Source organism: Temnothorax nylanderi, unplaced genomic scaffold (assembly GCF_030848795.1).
Source record: "Temnothorax nylanderi isolate EJ_2023f unplaced genomic scaffold, tnyl_v1.0 TNYL_tig0001_pilon, whole genome shotgun sequence".
Lineage (NCBI taxonomy): Eukaryota > Metazoa > Arthropoda > Insecta > Hymenoptera > Formicidae > Temnothorax > Temnothorax nylanderi.
The window spans coordinates 2,377,457-2,397,127 of NW_027249063.1; the positions used below are offsets into that span (position 1 = coordinate 2,377,457).

Here is a 19,671-nt window from a genome sequence, read left to right on the forward strand (position 1 = left end):
AAAACGTTCACCGCGAGATTTTCTCAGGACGACACTCGTGAGAACTCGAAGAGAGGACACGCACCGCGCTCGCGACCGACGCGGCACTTGGGTGTCTGAAGGTGCCTCAGGTGAGACGCCAGGTGGGTACCAGGAGAAAAGGCGCAGCGGGCCTTCTCCTCTCCTTGTCTCGACCGGTCCCACCGCACCCGGCGAGCTACGGACAAGGTTTATGGCGAACGAACGGAATCCAAGCGTTCTCTTCTACGTCCTGGGGAAGGGCGGAGGCGCCTCTGTTGGGTCCGATGATCTCCTCACGGGGCCCGGGCCCCGTCGAAGTTCCCTACTTTATCGGTGAGGAGTACTCAGACTTCAATGCGTGCGCAAAATAGATGTTAAGCACGAATAGTTCGCGGCGGATTAAGTTAGACCGCTCGTTAGTTCAAAACAAAGAATCCTTAAGAGAGACTTAAATATATTTTAAACATTAAATTTTCACATATATTTCTTGTCACGTCTAAGAACGTAGATAATATGTTAAAAATGTGTTGAAAAAGCTAGAGAGATTAAAATCATATTGATCCACATTAATTAAAGTAATTCTCTGTGTCCCTTTGATTCTCTCTCGAATTGAGATGTGATGAGACTTAATTAGATATCGACTACCTAAAATTATTTATAGAAATAATGGGGCAGTAGGAGCTCAGTTGCTATTTAAATATCATTATCAAGAATTTGAATTAAATTGTGAGATACATACTTGCGTTGAGATTTATAAAACGATGCTCAGGCGATTAGGAGTGAGTGTAGGTATAGTAATTTTTATTGTTTCGTATGCAGATGTAATTACTAGGAAAAACATTAACCTGTTAATTTAGCATTTATTGTCGATTGTTATTTCCTTGGGTCACGGGCGAAACTGTAAGTACTGTATTGTATTGGTGTAATAGCAAAAAGTATGAATAAATAGCTATGAGCTCGGTCATGGAATAAATAACGAGTAACGAATCGGGAGCGTGGAACAGTTTAACGTTTTCTAGGAGCGATTGCGTGGCGTTGATTGTTAATTTATTTACGAGCAAGTCGCCGGCCGTAATTAATTGTTCGCGAGGATAATGCCGACGTTACGTCATGCACGAATGTTTCAACATTCAATATTAGCGCTAATGACGCAACGAATACTGGCGCCATAATTAAACCGATACCGATCTATCCGTGTTACATCGCGATTACGATAACTACAATTAAATTCTTGAATCGAATTAAGGGACTCATTTATATCTTACGCGACCACCGACGCAGTCAGAATTGTAATTCGGCAATAATAAGTTTCCGTTCCACCTAAAAATTACTGCCACGGTCTATAGCGAGCGTCTAGGAGGAATCTCGGTTCTCCTGCACGCATCAGAAACGAAGGGGCCTCTACTGAGTTCGACGATCTTTACGCGCTGCGGGCCCCGCTTCTAAGATCTCTGCCTTATCGATCACGATATCGAGGTTTCCCCGATTCCTTGCTCTAATGAAAGCTCTAATAGGAAATTATGAGGTGCAAACGCGTTCTCCGGCAACAAGTGGCGGGCATGAGTTACGAGTTGCGGCACAAGTTAATTGCACTCGGATGTTAATATTATCGCGAGTCATTCGCCTGACCGGATGTCAGTTATGATTTATTTCTAAGTTTCCCCAGTGATCGTGCAAATATTTAATTATGATACGAATCATATGTGCATATTAAAATTGTCAATTAAGTCGGTGAGTCTGAATAATGGAATAATGGAAAAGACCCGGTGAAATTTCCTCTGGAGCTTTCTACCTTGCCGGTGTTTTATATAATAGCTTCTTTTAATACAGATGAAGATATTATCTTTTTCGAAGTTTTTTAAATAAATTTTAATTGTTAAAAAACTAGTCTAATTTTTTCTCCAAGAATGAATCTGTAAATTTTTTAAACAAATCTTGGAAAGTCTGTACAAAAACATATGATATGATAAATGGAATTTGCACTTTTTCTGTTTGTTAAAGCGGATGACTTGAGTTTTCCGCTCCTTTTCTGCTTCGCGATTTTTCATGTAACTTTCAAAGATAGAATTGACATAGAAATTTGTTTTTCCTCTTGCTTAAGGGGAAGATAGTTTAGCGGGTAAAAGCGTACTTACTTCCAGTCGGGTAGTCAAGTTGGCGTTTCTGCAACATATATAGGATAGAACACACGTAAATTAAAGCCCGGGTGAAAACGTTAGAAAATTTAGTTTCACAAATAAATTTTATTTGATAATAAATTTATAGTGCAAATTGCACCTGGCGTGAATTTAACAATAAATAAGAAGTCTCGTGAGCAATCAAGATAGTTAAGATTGTAAATTTAAAGAAAATAAAATTAACACACTTGTGGAAAAATTCCTTTTCGACAATAATCGATAAAATAAATTTTAATTCACACATATAATGATTTACTTATTAAATGCACTCACCTCGTAATCAGGCGTTGGCAGGTTCACGTTCTTCGTCTGCATCTTCTGTAAAGACAGGAGAAACGATTGTAGAATTAAAGTATTGAAAATTCTTATTTGTAAGTTACATGATATAACGTAAAATCGAAGCATCGTTTTTTTAGTCTTTTATGTAAAAGCGAACTTAATATTTTTATAACATTTAAAGCCTGAATTAAAAGTATCTTGTGTTTTGCTTCGTCTGCTATCTTTCAATTTCTCCTACATTTCTTATTAATTAAAAATAAAGCAAGACAGCAAATTTTAAGCAGAGAAAATATCGCGTTTTGCAAGCATAAACAGACAATGTGTGCAACGACCTACATTTTCATTTCTCATCTCAATACGATACTAATAACAATTAATAGATGTGCATTTATTCATTATTATTTTTATTACTTATAAATATTTATTCTTAGTGTATCTTAGTCTAAACTTGCAAAATAGGTGTTATTGAATGTTTTTCTGCGCGCGCATGTTTAAAACATACGATCGATCGCAGCCGTAAAAATGAGAGGTGATGCGGGGCCGCCGTGAAATTCGCACAAACAACAACAAACGACTTTAGATTCTGCAGGGATGGCCACAACGTGGCCAGTTGCCGCCACACGCTATACCTACTATGGTTTATGAATCGAATTCGCACTCGTCGGACTTCACGTGTAAACAAGGGGGAAAGGGGGGGGGCTTTCGGCTCTCCCGACCGAGAGAGAAGAGCTTCCTTCGGTTCCGTGACCCGCAGCCATTATGCGTCGGAGCATTTTCTCACGAGATACCTCGCTCTAATTATATGTCTAGCCTCTGCTCCTGAAACCTACGGCTTTATTGCTAAATATGCTCGCGCTACGAAACGGGGCCCCCGAGGAAAAAATCTAATTTCTACTTCGTGCTCCGTACTTAGGGGGCCCCCAAGTTTCGCGGGACCAATGGCTGCGTTCGAAAAACAACGCGGCGGCCGTTCGGCTGCGGCCCCGCAGGATCTCGACGGCGGTATAATCTCGGGTTAATCGCATAATACCGACGGCCGCGACATCGTAAACGCGCGCCCCGACGAACGAGAGCGTCGGCCGCTTCGAAAAGACGCCCGAAAGCGTTTCCACGTAATTAATCCTTTTACCCCGGCGGCTGTCGGGCAGTAGCGCGCCCCGAAAGGATTCGAACGTTATCCCCTCCGTGTACACCATATCCGAAACACTGCGCCGCGAGATCAATAGATAACAGAATATAATGCATAAATGCATTCATTATTATTTACTTGTAATCAACCATTTTGCCAGCAGATTCAACGATGCGCTCTGGGAATATTTAAACATTGCCGATAAAACATTGTGAGGCGGTAAATAAATGCATTTGTATTATTATCAATATCAAATTACAATAGAAGTAATTGCTACGAGTGTTGCCCGAAATTCGCGTTTACGCTTCGCGCATTATATGAATCTCTCAATATTGGAGATGATTTATTTTCAACGAGTTTTTACTTAAATGCTGCCTCTTTTTTCACAAATTTTTAATGTTTAATTTTAGTTTAAAAAATTTTTTATTGAAATTCTATTTGAAATCTATATTAAATCAAGTTCATCCTTAATATAGCTTTAAAATTTATTGCCATTTCTAGCCGCCTCTAATTTAAAATTTGTTACATTTACACCTTTGAAGGGGAAAAGTTAAAGTTGGATTAGAATATTCCTACAGCATCCTACATGAAACATGATCATATACATATTTTATTTCGAAGCATATTCGCATGCATAATCAAAAGAAATAAACTAACATTTGTATATCGGCGATCGTAATAACGGTAACTCTCATCCTTTTGAACGAGATTCAAGTATGTTTATAGACCAAACAATATAGCCGAGCAATTCGGTCATAAAATATGTGATACAATAAAACGCGCGAATGCCAATTCTCTCGTTCTCTCTCTTTCCTTCTCATAGAGGAATCAAGAACGAACGAGCTTATGTTTGTAGAACTTAAACTGGAAACTGGAAACTGGAAACTGGAGTACTACTGTTCTCAATAACGGGTTTCGCGCGTGTATGCGCCTGTATGTGTGTATGCGAGTACATGTATGCATGCGCATATGTCGAGACCGCTACACGCTCGATAATCAACCGAATTGGTGGAACCGTGTGTTGTGTATCTGACAGGATATCCTCCATCAGCTTCGATCGGCATGCTTCTTTTTTTCGCGGTGAAAAAAATCTGGTGCTACATCCGTTCTCTCGCAAGAACTCTCTTCTTGCCTCGATAATTTCGATCGGCCTCTCCATCGGCTTCGTCAAACTTAACCCATTCGGTCGGAAATTCGAATCGAAAATTTCCTCTTGGCAACTGTCAGGAATATTGAATTATATATGAATCGTTCTTTTTATCGCGCGACACGTTTCGGCAATAACAGGAAATAGTTAAGCGATATAATGTAAAACTAATAACTTTATTGTAAATTTTTTATTTTTATTGTGTCATCTTGTTCTTATTGTTAGCGAAAAGCCGCAGACTTTTTTTTATAGTCCAAACACTCTAAACTAAGTTTTAAAATAAAAGATCCCAAAGTTAACAAATTAAAATTTAAAAAGTTTTGTAATTAATGTATCCTTTATATTATAAACAATTTATTAATAAGCCATCTATTTCAATCCTTGATTAAGGCAGTAATATACATTTGGCTTATGAATACAAAAATAAGATTCAGAAAAAAATAAAATACCACACGTATAAACAGGATTAAATGTAAGAAGATAATCTCATTAAATCAAGAGAAGCTGATGACTTCGAGTATCAATGAATAAAAGATTACGTGAAGAACATCGAAATATAGAAGTTCTGACACTTCTGACGATTAGTAGAACTTTATTAGGTAGAAAAATAAATAAGATATATATTAACTCGTTTTTCAGTCGTATCTGCTAAACTGTTAAAGCATATACAATATTTATTAGACATGACATATAATATAGCATTTTGAGGGAATAATTCACACTCGATGTGTATTTCTCTCTCAGATTTCCTGTACGTAATTAGTGTATAGCGCTGTTTGTGGGCGAGCAAGAGGATTGGTTAATTTTAAACTCGAATTGCAGCTGTTTCTGAGTCGTGCGAATTTACGCTCGCCTTGGATATTGGATATCAAAAGTTTAATAGGCTACAGGTCGCAGGATGAAGCTCAGCTACTCAAACACGGATATTTTCTCTATTAATGAAACTCCATGTCTATGTCGGTCGCATGCGTATTTAATTAATTAATCCGTCGGCCGGTCGATTTTCCTAACGTCTTTCAAATGTTTCTACATTACGAGTAAATTGAACTCCTGTTCCTAAATAAACGTAATTAAATCATACGTACAACTTAAATGAATGTTTGATAGTTTATTATTTATTTTATTACTTGCATTTGTAAATTTTTGCTGAAGAAATTAAAGAGAAATTAAAGTATACAGTCGATTATTTGATCTTTTTTAATTGCAAATTATTATTAATTATTTATTTTTGTGATAGCTATTATCAAAAAACCAATAAAACAAATATAAGACATTAATTTTTAATATAAATTAAATAACAGCAGATGTAACGCGTTAAAAAAAAAAAGTTAACTCAGCGGTTTTCTTTGCCTCTTATTAATGCGAAGACATCGAGGTGTCACCCATCTCGAGTTTCGACCTCTCGAGGCCGCGTCTGTGCCTAGAATTATAATTTTGTTCGGAATGAGGATTCTCAGAAGAATCCCCCAAGCATTCCACCGCCGTCAATCGACGATACACGATACGATCTATGATAAGGAAGTCACAGACTTGAATTTACTAAGCATTGCTTTCACCCCGAGCAAAGACCTCCGTACAAAAAGACCTTCTTTCTCGTGTCGTAAGAGAACTTCTCGTGATTATTTAATTTATCAAATACGCAATGGGTTTGCGACTGTTATATTCTTAAATAATTAACAAGAAAGCAAAACGTTGCATTTCACGTAAGTGTTATGAGAATTTATGAATGTCGAGCGATTAGGAAACTTGCAGATACGATATCAAGATACGCTTTTGTGCTACGGCAATATTCAATGATTAACAACCTCGATTACATTTTTACATGCATGTATGCGCTACGCCCATGAACACGCGGACATGGATTCGTGCTGTGCGCTTTAAATCCTGGCGCGCGCGACGCATAGCAGACTGTTCTCCACTTAGGATCTAGGTATGGTCAATGCGAAGCACGCACCGCGGAGCATGATGCTCGTCGGAAGTAACCGACCCGTTACAATTGCAAATTACATCTCGTTATGACTTTTCTAGTCTCGGATAAACAACAAGGACAAATAGCGCTGGATTGAATATTTGCTTATCGCGGTATATCCCCGCCGCGCGCCGCCGCCGTCCGTACGTGTTTGAATTGTTAATCAATTTTCCTTAATAAAAATTGCATATCGGCCGTTGGTGCATTGGCGGATCGGAGGAAAAACATTGAAAAAAAATTCAGTGGTGCGTCTACCATCGGTAGAGGGTACAGAGATAATAATGCGGCAAAATAAATTGGAGTAATTATACTCTGCGGATAATTAGGCCTACTGTAGCAGGATATTTTGTTTTGCTAATTAGAACCTTTGTACTCCTATTACATAATATTTATTACTAATTACTTTCTTATTGACTAAATATATATTTCTAAATTTTCTACCACGAAATGTGCGTTTTAAATTTTCAAAATTGCGTAAATTTTTATTCATTTTTATATGTTTGATCCTTTGAATGTGACATCTTCGATAATGAAGAAACGTAATTATATAAATCAGTAATTTAATCTCTTAATTTGTGCGTGTCACTTTGTCAGTACACATTCAACTCACGAAAAATTTAATCTTTTTAAAATAGTTTAATTAATTAAAAGGGCGAGCAACCAGAGATAAGCACTCCGCTGTTATTTAAAAATGTTGCAGATGTAATGTGATGTATGAATTAAACTACAATTTTAACACATAATTTTCTCAGCTTTAACCAGAAATAAAAAGCGATCATTATTTAATTACTCTCACGCACCGCCGGGTTCTAAGAAATATATATAATGAAAATAATTGCTTTAATTGATAAATTGTCAATTAAACTAACATTGTCTAACATTAATTGATTAAAAGCATTAATTGATCAAATAGCTCCTATCCGTGATATCATCAGAAAAAGGTGTGACGATATATTATTAACAAGTGTATTCTCGAAAACTGGGTTAATGAAAAACTAGGAAACCTTAAGCAAGATTCACGAGATCGTTCCTGGTTATCCAGATATTGGTCCAATTAAACTCCAATTAAAGAATCGAATGGCAAAAGATATTATCGATAAAATATAGAATTGGTCTTGTATTTCGAATATTCGTAATAAAACGGTCAGCCTCAACTATTTCGAAGATCCACTCAATTTCCCATTTACGTTGTAAGGCATAAAATACACGCATTCTGTCGGCATCTTTCGATTTAAATATTATATATCTTTACAAATTTTATCTCATCGAGAACGTTCTGATTATCGGCGGATCCGCCATCGAACAGTGTAACGTCAAGTCTGATTACTCGCATGCAATAGGTAGGTAGAAATTATAATTGCTATCGCGTGCGGCAACTAATTATGGCATAATCATTCCGATAGTCCAGCAGCCGGGTGCGTAAAAATGACTAGCAAAATGAAAGGCGTTTCACGTAGAATATTATCATTAAGTCCATAAGTAATTTCAACCATAATTGCGTACCAAGTAAGAAAATAAATCTTGCCTGTGGAAGAGTCTGAGATAAACACCAGGCGTAAATTAAAAGTCAGACTGGAAACGTCCGAAAAATTATATAACACCTTACACACAAGCGGGATTATTTACTAAGTAAAATTTTTCTAAATAAAACACGCATATCTTTTTATAAGTATATTTTTCTATGCACTGAAGAAATAAAACGTTGTAATAAAGACAGATTAAAAAATTCTACATTTAGTAGTTGCCACGTTTTAGTTTGCCACGTTTATCGTGTCGATTTTCCGGCGATAAATACTCTTAACGAGATTCTCTTTTACTTGTCTGCTTGTTCAATAAAAGAGAAACATTTAATTATTACTAGGTGGGACCAAGAGATCTTGTAATTTTATATAGCGTTCTCAGTGAATCACGGTCTTTTTCGTCCTCAAACAAGACTGTCTTCCTGGTTTCTTTTAAAAGTTGCAGTAAATACCAAAATAAATTAAAAGATTTTGCTTTAATGTCATAAAATGTAATGTCGTAAGAGACATTTATATCTTTTGATATAAATGCTCTTCTGGTTCTAATATTTCAAACAATTTAAAAGAAATAAAAGTCTTGAACACGATGCAATCTGTATTAAGCACACGATAGTATAAATAAATATAATTTACTATAAAGAAAATGGAATGCTTAATATAATCCATTTAATTTAGGTCCTTTATTTTAATCTTTTAATGCAATTACAACATATAGTGCTACAAATTTTAATTAATAACCCCATTTGTAATTCATTGCGGCGATAATGGAACAGTTAATTCAGCTCTTCCAAATTAGTTTGTTTTAATATTATTACTTTAGTGCTTCAGTCTTCTAACTCCCTGCATATCTAAAATTATTCTAAAACTCCATTTTTAAAACTTCGGTAAGGAAAATACAGTTCACGCTTCGCAGCATTCCACGACGCAATATGGCCGCTATGTAAAAGCAAAGAGATTATGATCCCATTTACCGTAAATTCCACTGAAAAATTTATGCGCCGCTACTTCACCGGAATGTCGCGGTCAATTATAAGAACGAACGATTCCTTGCTCTTTTACTATCTTCATGAAGCGAATAGAAAGACGCAAGGTACGAACTCGTAATGGAAAAAAAAAGGAAACCTGGAAATATTCCGAGGGATGATTTATCTAGACACTCTTCCTCCACGAATACGCCCCGTTTTCCGTGGAGAAGCGATGTACATTCAAATTTGCGTCAAAACCGACTGTCGGAATACTTAATCACGATGTTTACAACTCGTAAACGGATTACGGCATATAAATGTCGAATGAATACGAGTGCATTATCAGCAAGCGATAAATTACTGTCATAAAGATAAGCAGATTAGAACTGGTATAATATGAATAATTAATATGTAAAACTGTATAACTGTGTATTTAATTTTACAATCTTTTATTCGCTATGTCTTCAGCGCGGCCATAATTCTTTCATTCACAAGAGTGATATTATAAAAAACAATCTCAGGGGTATAATTTAAATAATATCAACATGTTAAAACTCCTTCAACGTTTTGATGCGTCATAGTTTAATATTATACAAGAATATCTGTTATATTGCAAAAGTAAATTCAGGCCGTTTTAATTTCGATGGGTTTAATTTTCGATACCGCTGCAGATATATATGTATATGAAAAAATGAATCTCGTGCCAGGGGTGCCAGTAAAATTATGGTGGACCCGAATAAAAATATCAAAAACTTATTATTTGCTCACGTCCCAACGACGAACCGCGAAAACAGATAACACGCGAGAAAAGAGAAATGGAATTCATATCAAATTATTTAATATTAAAGCATTTTTATGACGGAAAACTTTTTAATGGCATTTTTCTAAGTAAATTACATCGAGTGCTGAAAATAGATTATGGAAAATATATTCCGACAAATTCACGTTATTATTGCAATCCTTTATAATGAAAATGGGATTATTTTTCGAGAGAGAAAATTTGTTTTAAACAATGGACTTACCAATACTCCAGGAAATTTCCACAACGCGCGTTATACTACACAACATTCAGAAACTCGCACATTCAATAGCGATTATTATGAGACAGAATGTAGCTTGCTCACACTTCACAGAAGTGTGACTTGTTCAGAACCGTTTGTACGTATCGAAACTTTCAATCGGTACAACGCAATAAATCTGCGTTGTTGCGGTATTACGCTGACAAAATTAATGAACTATGAATATACATAAAATAAATTGCAAAATTATGCAAAATATTGCGAGGTAATAACACGACAAGCGAAACACGACACACTCTTAGCTTCCAATTTGTTTGAAGACTTCTTGTATTTTATGAAAACGTGATAAACTCGAGGCGTCACGTTTTATTGCGTGGCGAGTTTACCGGAAAGACTATCGAGACAACGTCGGTTCAAACGCGCGCTTCGTGACAAACTGACTTTAAGAACGGGCGTGTGGGGGCAACGGAACCTTGCGGCTTTCGGGCGGGTTAATACGAGTCCTGATTGGAAGTCTGCCTCACGCGTAAGTTCCTTCCCTTCTTTGTTTGACCCTTCTAGCTTGGGATTAAATTCAAGGGCTCGACAGTTATCCCCGGTAACGCTGCGGAAGCTATACGTTGGAGGATTACATTCGCGATATATTTTCAACAGCTTATTTTCTAAATTTGTACGGATGTATCATGTAGGTTTGATTAATTAAATTTAATAAATTATATAACAATGAATACGATGTGCTACGCGAGGCGTGAAAAATGCGAAAAAGAATCTGAAATTACACGAAATTAATATTAAGTTATGCAATTCTACGGTATTTGTCTTATCGTTTTAAACTTGTAAGCGTTATTAGATGCAAAAATTCCTTTTTACTTATGAGTCGTGCTATTTAAAAACTTTAATGAATATTATCTGAAGGAGTGGGAATTGTAGTTCTTCCTCGCATTATATCACGCGATTTCGAAAATAACCTGAGACCTCTTATAAAATAAGAATCTATAATTCGCCTATATAACTCACATGTAAACTTTGATGAGTCACGAGTGAAGTGAAACATTATTCATATCTGAAATCATTTTGTACACTCGCAAAGTTTCGTTCAAACTGATGGATTTGGGTCGGCGAAGTTGCGTTGTAAACGATCCCGACAAGCTTGGAAATTTCGAGCAACTTTCCACGTCGGCTTATAATTCGAGGTTCATTTGCAGTATCCGACAGGTAGTGTTTTCCGGACTTTGCTTTTTTTAGCGAGCAATTTGCAGACGGACAAAAGTTTCTACTTAGCCGACGATGAGTTACTCGGGAATACGTGTTAGAGGAAAATCTGCTCTTCGAGGCATTCGTGATTCCCAAAGCGCTTTTCAAAAGGTCAAGCTCGATGGTTCTTCCGAGGACGGTCATACTGCAATTTTGCTGAAGTCTCGTAAGCTTTCTTCTTAATAAGGAAGGGAAATCCAAGAACTTACGACCATTCAGAGGGAAAAAAAGCAAGAAGACTTTTTGTCCGACTCGATACACATATCGTATATAAAATAAGAGATTATACAGTTAATTCAGATTAGTGCACGCTGCTTTCTCGACAGAACTGTACGAGTACTATACTATACAAATAAGATTATTAGCTGCAGAATGATGTTGACAATATCATCTCGTGTTCGCGTATATTGATCCCACATGTTAATCCCGGGAAGCAGTCTGCGATTACAAGTCTGTTAGGAACTTCCATGTCTGCGGCAACTTCCAATGACAATCCTGTCACGTTTAAAGTAAAGTTCATGAAGTGATGATTCCGAACTAGTCTGCTCAAAACGTAACGGTTACGTTAATGCAATTTAATGCTTGCGAACCGCGTTCTCTCTCGTGACACATCTGTGAAAATGTCTCCCGAGTGTGTGCGCGTATATACGCGATAATACCACCAGGTACCTGATCGATATTCGTAAACACGTAGACGAAGGTGAATATTATATATAGACGCAGTCGGATTCTGGATTAAACTAATAGATTAAACTTATAATACCGCGAAGATAGGTAAGTAGACAGCTCCGAAGAGTATCTCCGGTTGATAATAAAATTGTCGAATCAAGTACGAGGTGTGTGTGTGCTTAAAAGCGGCCACGTTTATTCAAGCTTGAATCCCCGCGGCGCTCATCGTCGTATATTATATGAAAAAAAAATATATTAATTTTCGCGCCACTCCAAACGTCACGGTTGGTATACACATCATGTTACGTCTCTGAAATAGCCGCAGCAAAATATTCATACTCTTTTTGAAGATTATGCCGGTGCGTTTTGTGCGGAATTATATTTCACGTATGAAAATTCATGTTACATTTATACAAGGATTTGAATTCCTACAATTTATGTTTAATGAATTCGCGAGTACGAGGTTGTATACACACGAAAATGATATTTATGCTTATTTTCTCCCGTGATTCCGTAAATATGAGAGATTGTGAGTTAAAATCCCACGAATACTCGTAATTTCTAATATTTGACCTAGAACTGCAAGGCTGAATCGATACGCGACTAATAAAATTTAAGCTTCCGCGCATCATCAAGAATTTCTACAGAATATTTTAGAAATATATTGTTTAGAAATATATATTTAAAAAAAATCGTAACAATAATTCTTTTTCTCGGCAATAAAAAGACATCTGTCTTCTTCGAAAGTTTGATCTAAACTGGGTTGGGTAAATGTTTTTTTTTCTTGTTTAAATATTACATATGTATAGATATTCTAAAGTTATATGGAAAACATATAGTTGTTTAATCTCTTATCTAGCCTGTTAAAAACCTATATTACATAAAACGGTTAAGGAATTATTTTCCCCTCTGGGGTTGTATAAGTCAAACTAAAAATTGATGATTCATCCGACTAAAATACATTTATTATCGATCAACATCTTATCGATTAAACAGATATTTACGGAAAGAATCCCTAATTGTTACAAACAACTCATTAATCCGAAAATGCGAGAGACCACCATTTACTTTCGAGGGTGAAGAGATGAAGCTTTCTCGTTCGGTGGCTGAAAAGCGGTCAAAGCATCGCGACATCGCGCACAGAAAAGTGGAAAGTGGCTGATTAATTGTCGATGAGGAGAGAGAGAGAGAGAGAGAGAGGGAGAGGGAGGGAAAACGAGCGAGAGAAAGAGGAGAGAGAAGGAGAGCAGAGACCGAGAGTGACAAGAGGAGAACGGAAGCGGAGGAGCGCGCGGGCCACGAGCGCGCCTGCGCGTCGTTCTCGGGTGCGCTTGTTATGGAGGCCTCAGTCTCGGCTCGCCTGGGCAGTAGGCAACACGGCCGACGTCGAAGTACCGCGCCAAGTATCCGGGGAGCCCCGGGGACGTTCTAAAGATAGCAAAAGCGCGCGCGCGCCGCCGGATGCGCTTCGCGCCGCGCTACCACGACGAGAAGCGCGTCTCTCCGCGCGACGTCGCGGCGACGACGCCGCGCTTCCAACGAGCGACGACGATGAGGAGGTATCGGAGGCGAACGCGACGATCGAGAACACGTTAAATAAGGGTGTCTCGACGTAGACGACTTGGGGGCCGCGTCTTGGGACCGCGCGGGTCTCCGGTATCGCGAACGCGCGGTGTTACGTGTTACGTGTCGCGTGAGGAAATGCGGATGATGCAGACGCGCGAATCGATCGCGCGCGAGGCGACACGCGAGTGGAGCAGAAGTGACTGAGGGAGACCCACTCGATCCCGCCGCTCGATGCTCGCGCGGCGATTCGCTTCCCAGTAAACACAATGTCCCAAATCGGGACATACATATGATGTCTTAGAGACGTCTTTAAGACTCTTGAGACATCCCATAATTTGGGACATGCGTGTTGTCTGGACTAGAATCGTCGTGCAATATCGCGATTTAGATAAGCGAGATCTGCGAGAGTCAGCGGACATCTTCTCACCGCGTTATTCTCGCTTCTCTGGGCCGCTCAGCAAATCATTCTCGCGATCCACTCGCTGATCCTCGAAACGGAACGGAACTCGAGAATGTCGGAATATAGATAACGTTGTCCCGCAACGGAAATTGATAGAGACGCAAGTTCAGTGATATATCGCGACAGCGTGCTGTCGCATCGTTGGGACCGCGTGACGGGAATTCGCAGCTATTCGGGGAACGCGAAGCGATTTTCTCCCCGTAAGCTGTTTAACTTCCTGGCGTGTTTATTTGTTCTTCTCTTGATTTCTCGGTATAAATGCGTCCAAGGCTGAACGGAATCGAGCGGTATTTCTCAAACGTTGGCTTTTAGTCAAACGAGGCAGCATTCGCGAAATCGGCGCGCACGATACGGCGCTTTTTCCGAAACGTATTGCGAGTAATTTGACGGATGTTTACTTGATAGCAATCAGGTTATACACGACGGCTGCGGTCTATTTGTGTAAATCACGTAATTTGATTTAAAAGCATACACGGATGGAATTATTATATTATTAATATTTCGCGTTAATACCTGCGTTAATATACGCGGCACGAAAACATAATATACATAATTGCACGGTATTTGTCCATTCTTTTGTCCATTGCACATTCCTCTTGTGTCTATGGATTCTTTGACTAATTCGATCTTTATTTTAAGAAACATATCAAAAGGTTGATAAACCTTAACTCACAAATTATTAAAAACTTTTACGCAATAATTTATAAAATTCATATAAATAGAAATTAAGAGAAAAATATATTTAATAATTAACTCCAATGTTAAAAGATTGCGGAAAAAGATGATGTTCAATGAAATAGAAAAAATCGATTCTCTCCCTATCGAAGAGTCCATAGATAAAAGGAAGGTCAGGAATCTGATACACCAGATATTTAGATGTAATGCTGTCTGACGCGTATACCTTTTAAGACAAAATATCTAATTTATCGTCTACTTGATCTAAACTTTGCTGAAGAACATTATTCCGGAATTAGCAAACGATGAAGATTTAAAATATAGTAAAAATATTCGAATGCTTTCGAGTTTCTGCGCAAAGAATACGTTGAAATATTGACGACAAAGTATTGTTGCCGCATGATTGGGTCAATTTCGGATTTGTAACGATTCTATTTGTCCGTCAATATAATTCCCCTGAGTTTCATTTTCTCAATGTTGCGTCGATAAACTGTATAGCGATAACGCTTATCGTGCCAACGTGCCGCTCTCTTTATTGCGCTCTACCGTTTCTCGCAAAGGAATTGTGGCATAACATCTTTAATAAATAAATCGCACGTCGATTTTATTCAGTCATTCTGAGATTTTTCCACAAATGCGAAAATCCATACATACTTCCACCACGCATTTATCACTAAATATAGCTCCATCTGATATTTATCGACGATATAGTAAACGCGGTCTTCATATGTGTTTAGCCTTGTGTTATCATAATATCACTATTACTGACGTCGACAAAATTAGATCAAATTTGACGCCAGCTGACGTCATTCTTCATAGAATATAAACGAACGAATATTTTTAGACCATAAAAAAAATATATATTATTCATTTCAAAGAAATGTTTATTTGAAAAAATTGCAAATGCATACAGTAATCAAATAAGTAAAAATAAAATATTTTATATTTATATAAAAGACAAAATTATACATTTACGTTTTAACAGTCGCGTAAATAATGAATGAAAACTTTTCCGTGAAATCTGAATCGAAAGAGTTGCGAACGAGCTAGGTAGTAAATACTTTTAGCTGGCATATGGTTGTAAAAGTCGGGCAATAAGGGCCGACATTTACTGGCATCATACCGCTCTCGCGACGTACTTTCGCTTTACACTACTTACACTTTTTGCATCGGAAACTTCGCGAAAGCCATCTAAGTTATCCGCGTTATACCCAATACGCGCTTCTTACGTGCCTCCACTCAACTTTACCGGTAATACTTATCAACGTTGAGATACGCTTGACGTTTCACGGCGACAACTCGAACGTAAAGTTTACCGGTGTATAGCCCCAACGGGACCGACGAGCGGGGGAGGTCTCTCCTTTCCGGAGTTACGCCCGGCTGCCTTATAACGCTTTCATCTACTTATTGCCGCTCTCCCGCTTTGTATCTTGCCCGCTATCACTCGCTCTGCACATTTCTTTGACACGCTTCCCAAATTCGATGTCAAACGGGGAGCAATGACGCTGATGAGTTTGACGCCACCTTCCCGGACGGATCCCTCAAAACTCCTCCATCAATGTCACCGGAATTCCGCCTCGCCGCTTTTGATTCTTTGGTTCCTTCCTCTCGAAGGCGCTCCAACCCCGCGAGATTTGCCGGCTAAGATTTCTCCTTTGTCCCTTTGCACCGCAGCCGATCCAATTTGATACCGCCATTACGCTAATTGAAGTGCCATACCGTTCGACATTGTCGCGTTGACGATGAAACTTCGGAAGTTTTCCAACGATTGAATTGATATCGTTCTTTCGCGAAGAAAATACGAGTTAAAAAGTGAAATGGCAGTGTCCGGTATTATTTTTACGAATAGAATTCGAGTGAATGCATTAAAAGTACGCAGACTTTCCTCTTCCCTGAAACATCTTCCCTAAAGACGATTAAAGACATTACTTCGCTTTTACTACAGAGAATTTCAATAATTTTTTGAATTATTTAATTAATAACAGATAAAACTACAAATAAAATTTAACCATTACATACTACAATATATACTTTTGAAAAAAATCACCACAGCACTCTATAAAAAAACACACACCTTATAAACCACATTATAAAATTCTGTGTCTGCCACACAATAACAAATATTTCTAAATTTGAAATATATTGAAATATGTTAGAACTTGGATATCGATATAGATACAGTATCGGAGCACAAATCAGCAAAGTTCGGGACGCAAATAGATATCCTGTACTTTCCAATACAAGATTATTCTTATATCTAGCATGTTCATCTGTACGAAGCGCGGCGGCCCGAGAGCTTTATTTGCCACTTTATATATCGAGTGTCGACTCCCCGACATCCTAGATCGTTTCGCGCGTCTTCGATTTCCTCCCGATCTGTCACTCGCTGTCGCGCCAGTGTTCGCCATAAATGAGATCGATCAATCGTTCCGCTCGATAAATATGAAAAATACCATCGCGGCCGTATACTTGCAGCTAATGTTCCGGAGATCGAGAAATCTGAAAACGTTTAAGGAACCATGACTATATGCATACTCGTAAACTTTGTGAAGCAAGTGAAGTGAATTGTACGGGTTTGATAAAGGTCTCGAATAATTGAAGGGACAAACCGCGTAAAAATGGCAGGTACATGAAGATACGTCGTATTAAAATTTGAAGTTAACGAGCCTAACGAGATTCTGAAGAGGGGAAAGTGGATTTATTGTTATGAAACAATGAAAAGACATCATTTGTACACTTAATGAATATATACGAGTCTTAAGGGAAGGACAGGAGAAAGTGAGAAGAAAAGAAGAACAAAGGATAGGGAGTCGACAAGGAAAGCAAAACGCGACTAATTAAAATGTGAAATGGAAACTTGTTAACATGGAACAAAAAAAAATAATGAAAACTTAGTAGCAAACAGATAGACATCAGTGAGACGAGAAAACGAGGCTATGTTATACGTTGGAAACAAAGAGTATAAAAGAAAGGAAAAGGAGAGACGTAGATAAAGAAAATTAGAGAAAATTGCTAGAAGAAGACAATTATATACACATGCAGGTATCCTTAGAGAAAATAAAGAAAACGCGAGTTGATGTATAGAGCACTAAAAGTGGAAAAATCGATGGTGGAAGATTTAGGACCGGAAGCGGTAAAGTGCAGAAATCTTGGTGAGAAGGAAAAAGAAAGATATTTGGCAGAGGTGAGATTGATGTTGAAGGGAAAGTGGGCGAAAGGAGAAGCTAGATAAATGAACTCACCGAGCGGAAAACTTCGCGAGGCCAAAAGGAGCGGCAAGGATACGCGGGGCTTAAGTGAAGGATAACCGCAAAAGGAAAGGTGCATTCGAACCGGAGATGAATAGGAGGAGGAGATGGATTAATGTGGAATCATCGCGTGTTCTCACTAAGAAACGATAAATATATGCCCACGCCACGAGTACATCGGGAGAAGAGGAGAAACTTCCGCGAAGCTTACCTCGCTTATCATCGCGCCGCGAACGATGGCGAACGATCGTTCGCGGGTGAGCAGCTTCGGAACAGCCGATTCACTTTAAAACGCACGTGCTTTCGTCGAGATCGTGCGGCACGTCGAAGGGATACATGGACGCGAATCGCATCGGCCACGAAGTGTCCGCGCGAGTGATAAGCCGCTCCGATCATCCGTTCTTGACGATCGCATCGACGCCGCGACGGTTTGACAAAAACGCGACAGACTCTATCGTAAATTTCTTGAATTCGACCACGTGTATTGTGTTCAGGAATATAGGACAGCGTAAGGATCTCAGAAAGGGGACTTAAGAAGAGACTTATTAGGATAACACACTATTTGTCCGGAACGTATTTTTACTGCCGATTCATGATTTGAAAAAAAAAAAAGCAGGGTTCAGTCTTCGTCGTCGTATCATCATCGATCCCCAACGACTCGTCAGCGTAAACGTATATCTTTGTTCTCATAGTGTAGTGCAATCTCTCGTTCTCGTCGATGCGGCGGGAACTTCGACGGAAGTGGCAGGGAGTGGAAGCGATACCAAAATCGAACGCGGGGTGCTGCCGCGCGATCTACGAGTTTTGTGGCGCGTGGTGGTGATCATCCCCCGTTGTGAGTTGCCTCGGTTAGTGTCTTCCGCGGCTTGGGGGGTCGCGTCTGAGACTCGCCGTCGCAACATGGGCTGCGAACTTAGTAAACTGGCCGGCACGAAATCGCGCAATCAAGCCGGAAACGATGGCTCGTCGCCGCCGCCGCCGCCGCCGGCCGCCACGGATCCTCGGCTTCCGCTCACGGCTAGGCAAAAATTTACGGTTATCGCCAGCTGGAAAGCGGTCTCTAGGGCACTGGAGCCCACGGGTATATACATGTTTATAAGGTACGTAGCCGTCGTTAACGCTGCAAGGTTTTACGACTCGACGGAATGCTACTGTAGAAAAACGTTGAGCGAACGTACGACGCTGGACGATTAACAACTTTGCGCTCGACAAACGTGACCGTGACATTGTTAGCAATACCATTTAATTAGAAATTAAAGATCTAATTAGAAATTAGATTGTTGGCAATACGATTTAGAAAATGTCATCATATGTAACAGAAAACAAAAAATATAAAAATAGGAACAAAGAGAGCGCTCTGTATTTTTTGGTTTTCGTTACATATGATTTTCTAATTAAATCTTATTGCCAACGATTCAATTAAATATAAAGAGCTCTACTTTGTTATCGAAAAATCTTGGTAATTTTAAACACTTTTTTCATAATACATAAATAGACGAGAGTAATGTTGCTACTAGAAATGTATGATATATTCTATCTCTTTCATTTTGTGTGTGGAGACTTGAAAATATATTTATGAAATTTATAATCGAAT

General features: G+C 38.6%; 2 protein-coding genes across 3 annotated transcripts in view; one reads left to right on the forward strand and one right to left on the reverse strand.

Moving 5' to 3' along the window:
* LOC139774634 (uncharacterized) overlaps positions 1-10,344 on the reverse strand; it is a 64,575-nt gene extending 54,231 nt beyond the window's left edge. Inside the window, exons 1-3 of the mRNA XM_071710149.1 lie at positions 10,209-10,344; positions 2,451-2,495; positions 2,136-2,163 (exon numbers count right to left, since the gene is read on the reverse strand). Coding sequence (XP_071566250.1) covers positions 2,136-2,163; positions 2,451-2,492 — 70 coding nt within the window. The 5' untranslated portion in view covers positions 2,493-2,495; positions 10,209-10,344. The remainder of the gene's footprint in view (positions 1-2,135; positions 2,164-2,450; positions 2,496-10,208) is intronic.
* A 3,147-nt stretch (positions 10,345-13,491) lies between these two features.
* LOC139775077 (neuroglobin) overlaps positions 13,492-19,671 on the forward strand; it is a 47,001-nt gene continuing 40,821 nt past the window's right edge. Inside the window, exons 1-2 of one of the 2 annotated variants that reach the window (XM_071710840.1) lie at positions 13,492-13,687; positions 17,305-19,177. In XM_071710840.1, coding sequence (XP_071566941.1) covers positions 18,978-19,177 — 200 coding nt within the window. In that variant the 5' untranslated portion in view covers positions 13,492-13,687; positions 17,305-18,977. The remainder of the gene's footprint in view (positions 13,688-17,304; positions 19,178-19,671) is intronic. The other variant, XM_071710916.1, reaches the window with a different exon arrangement.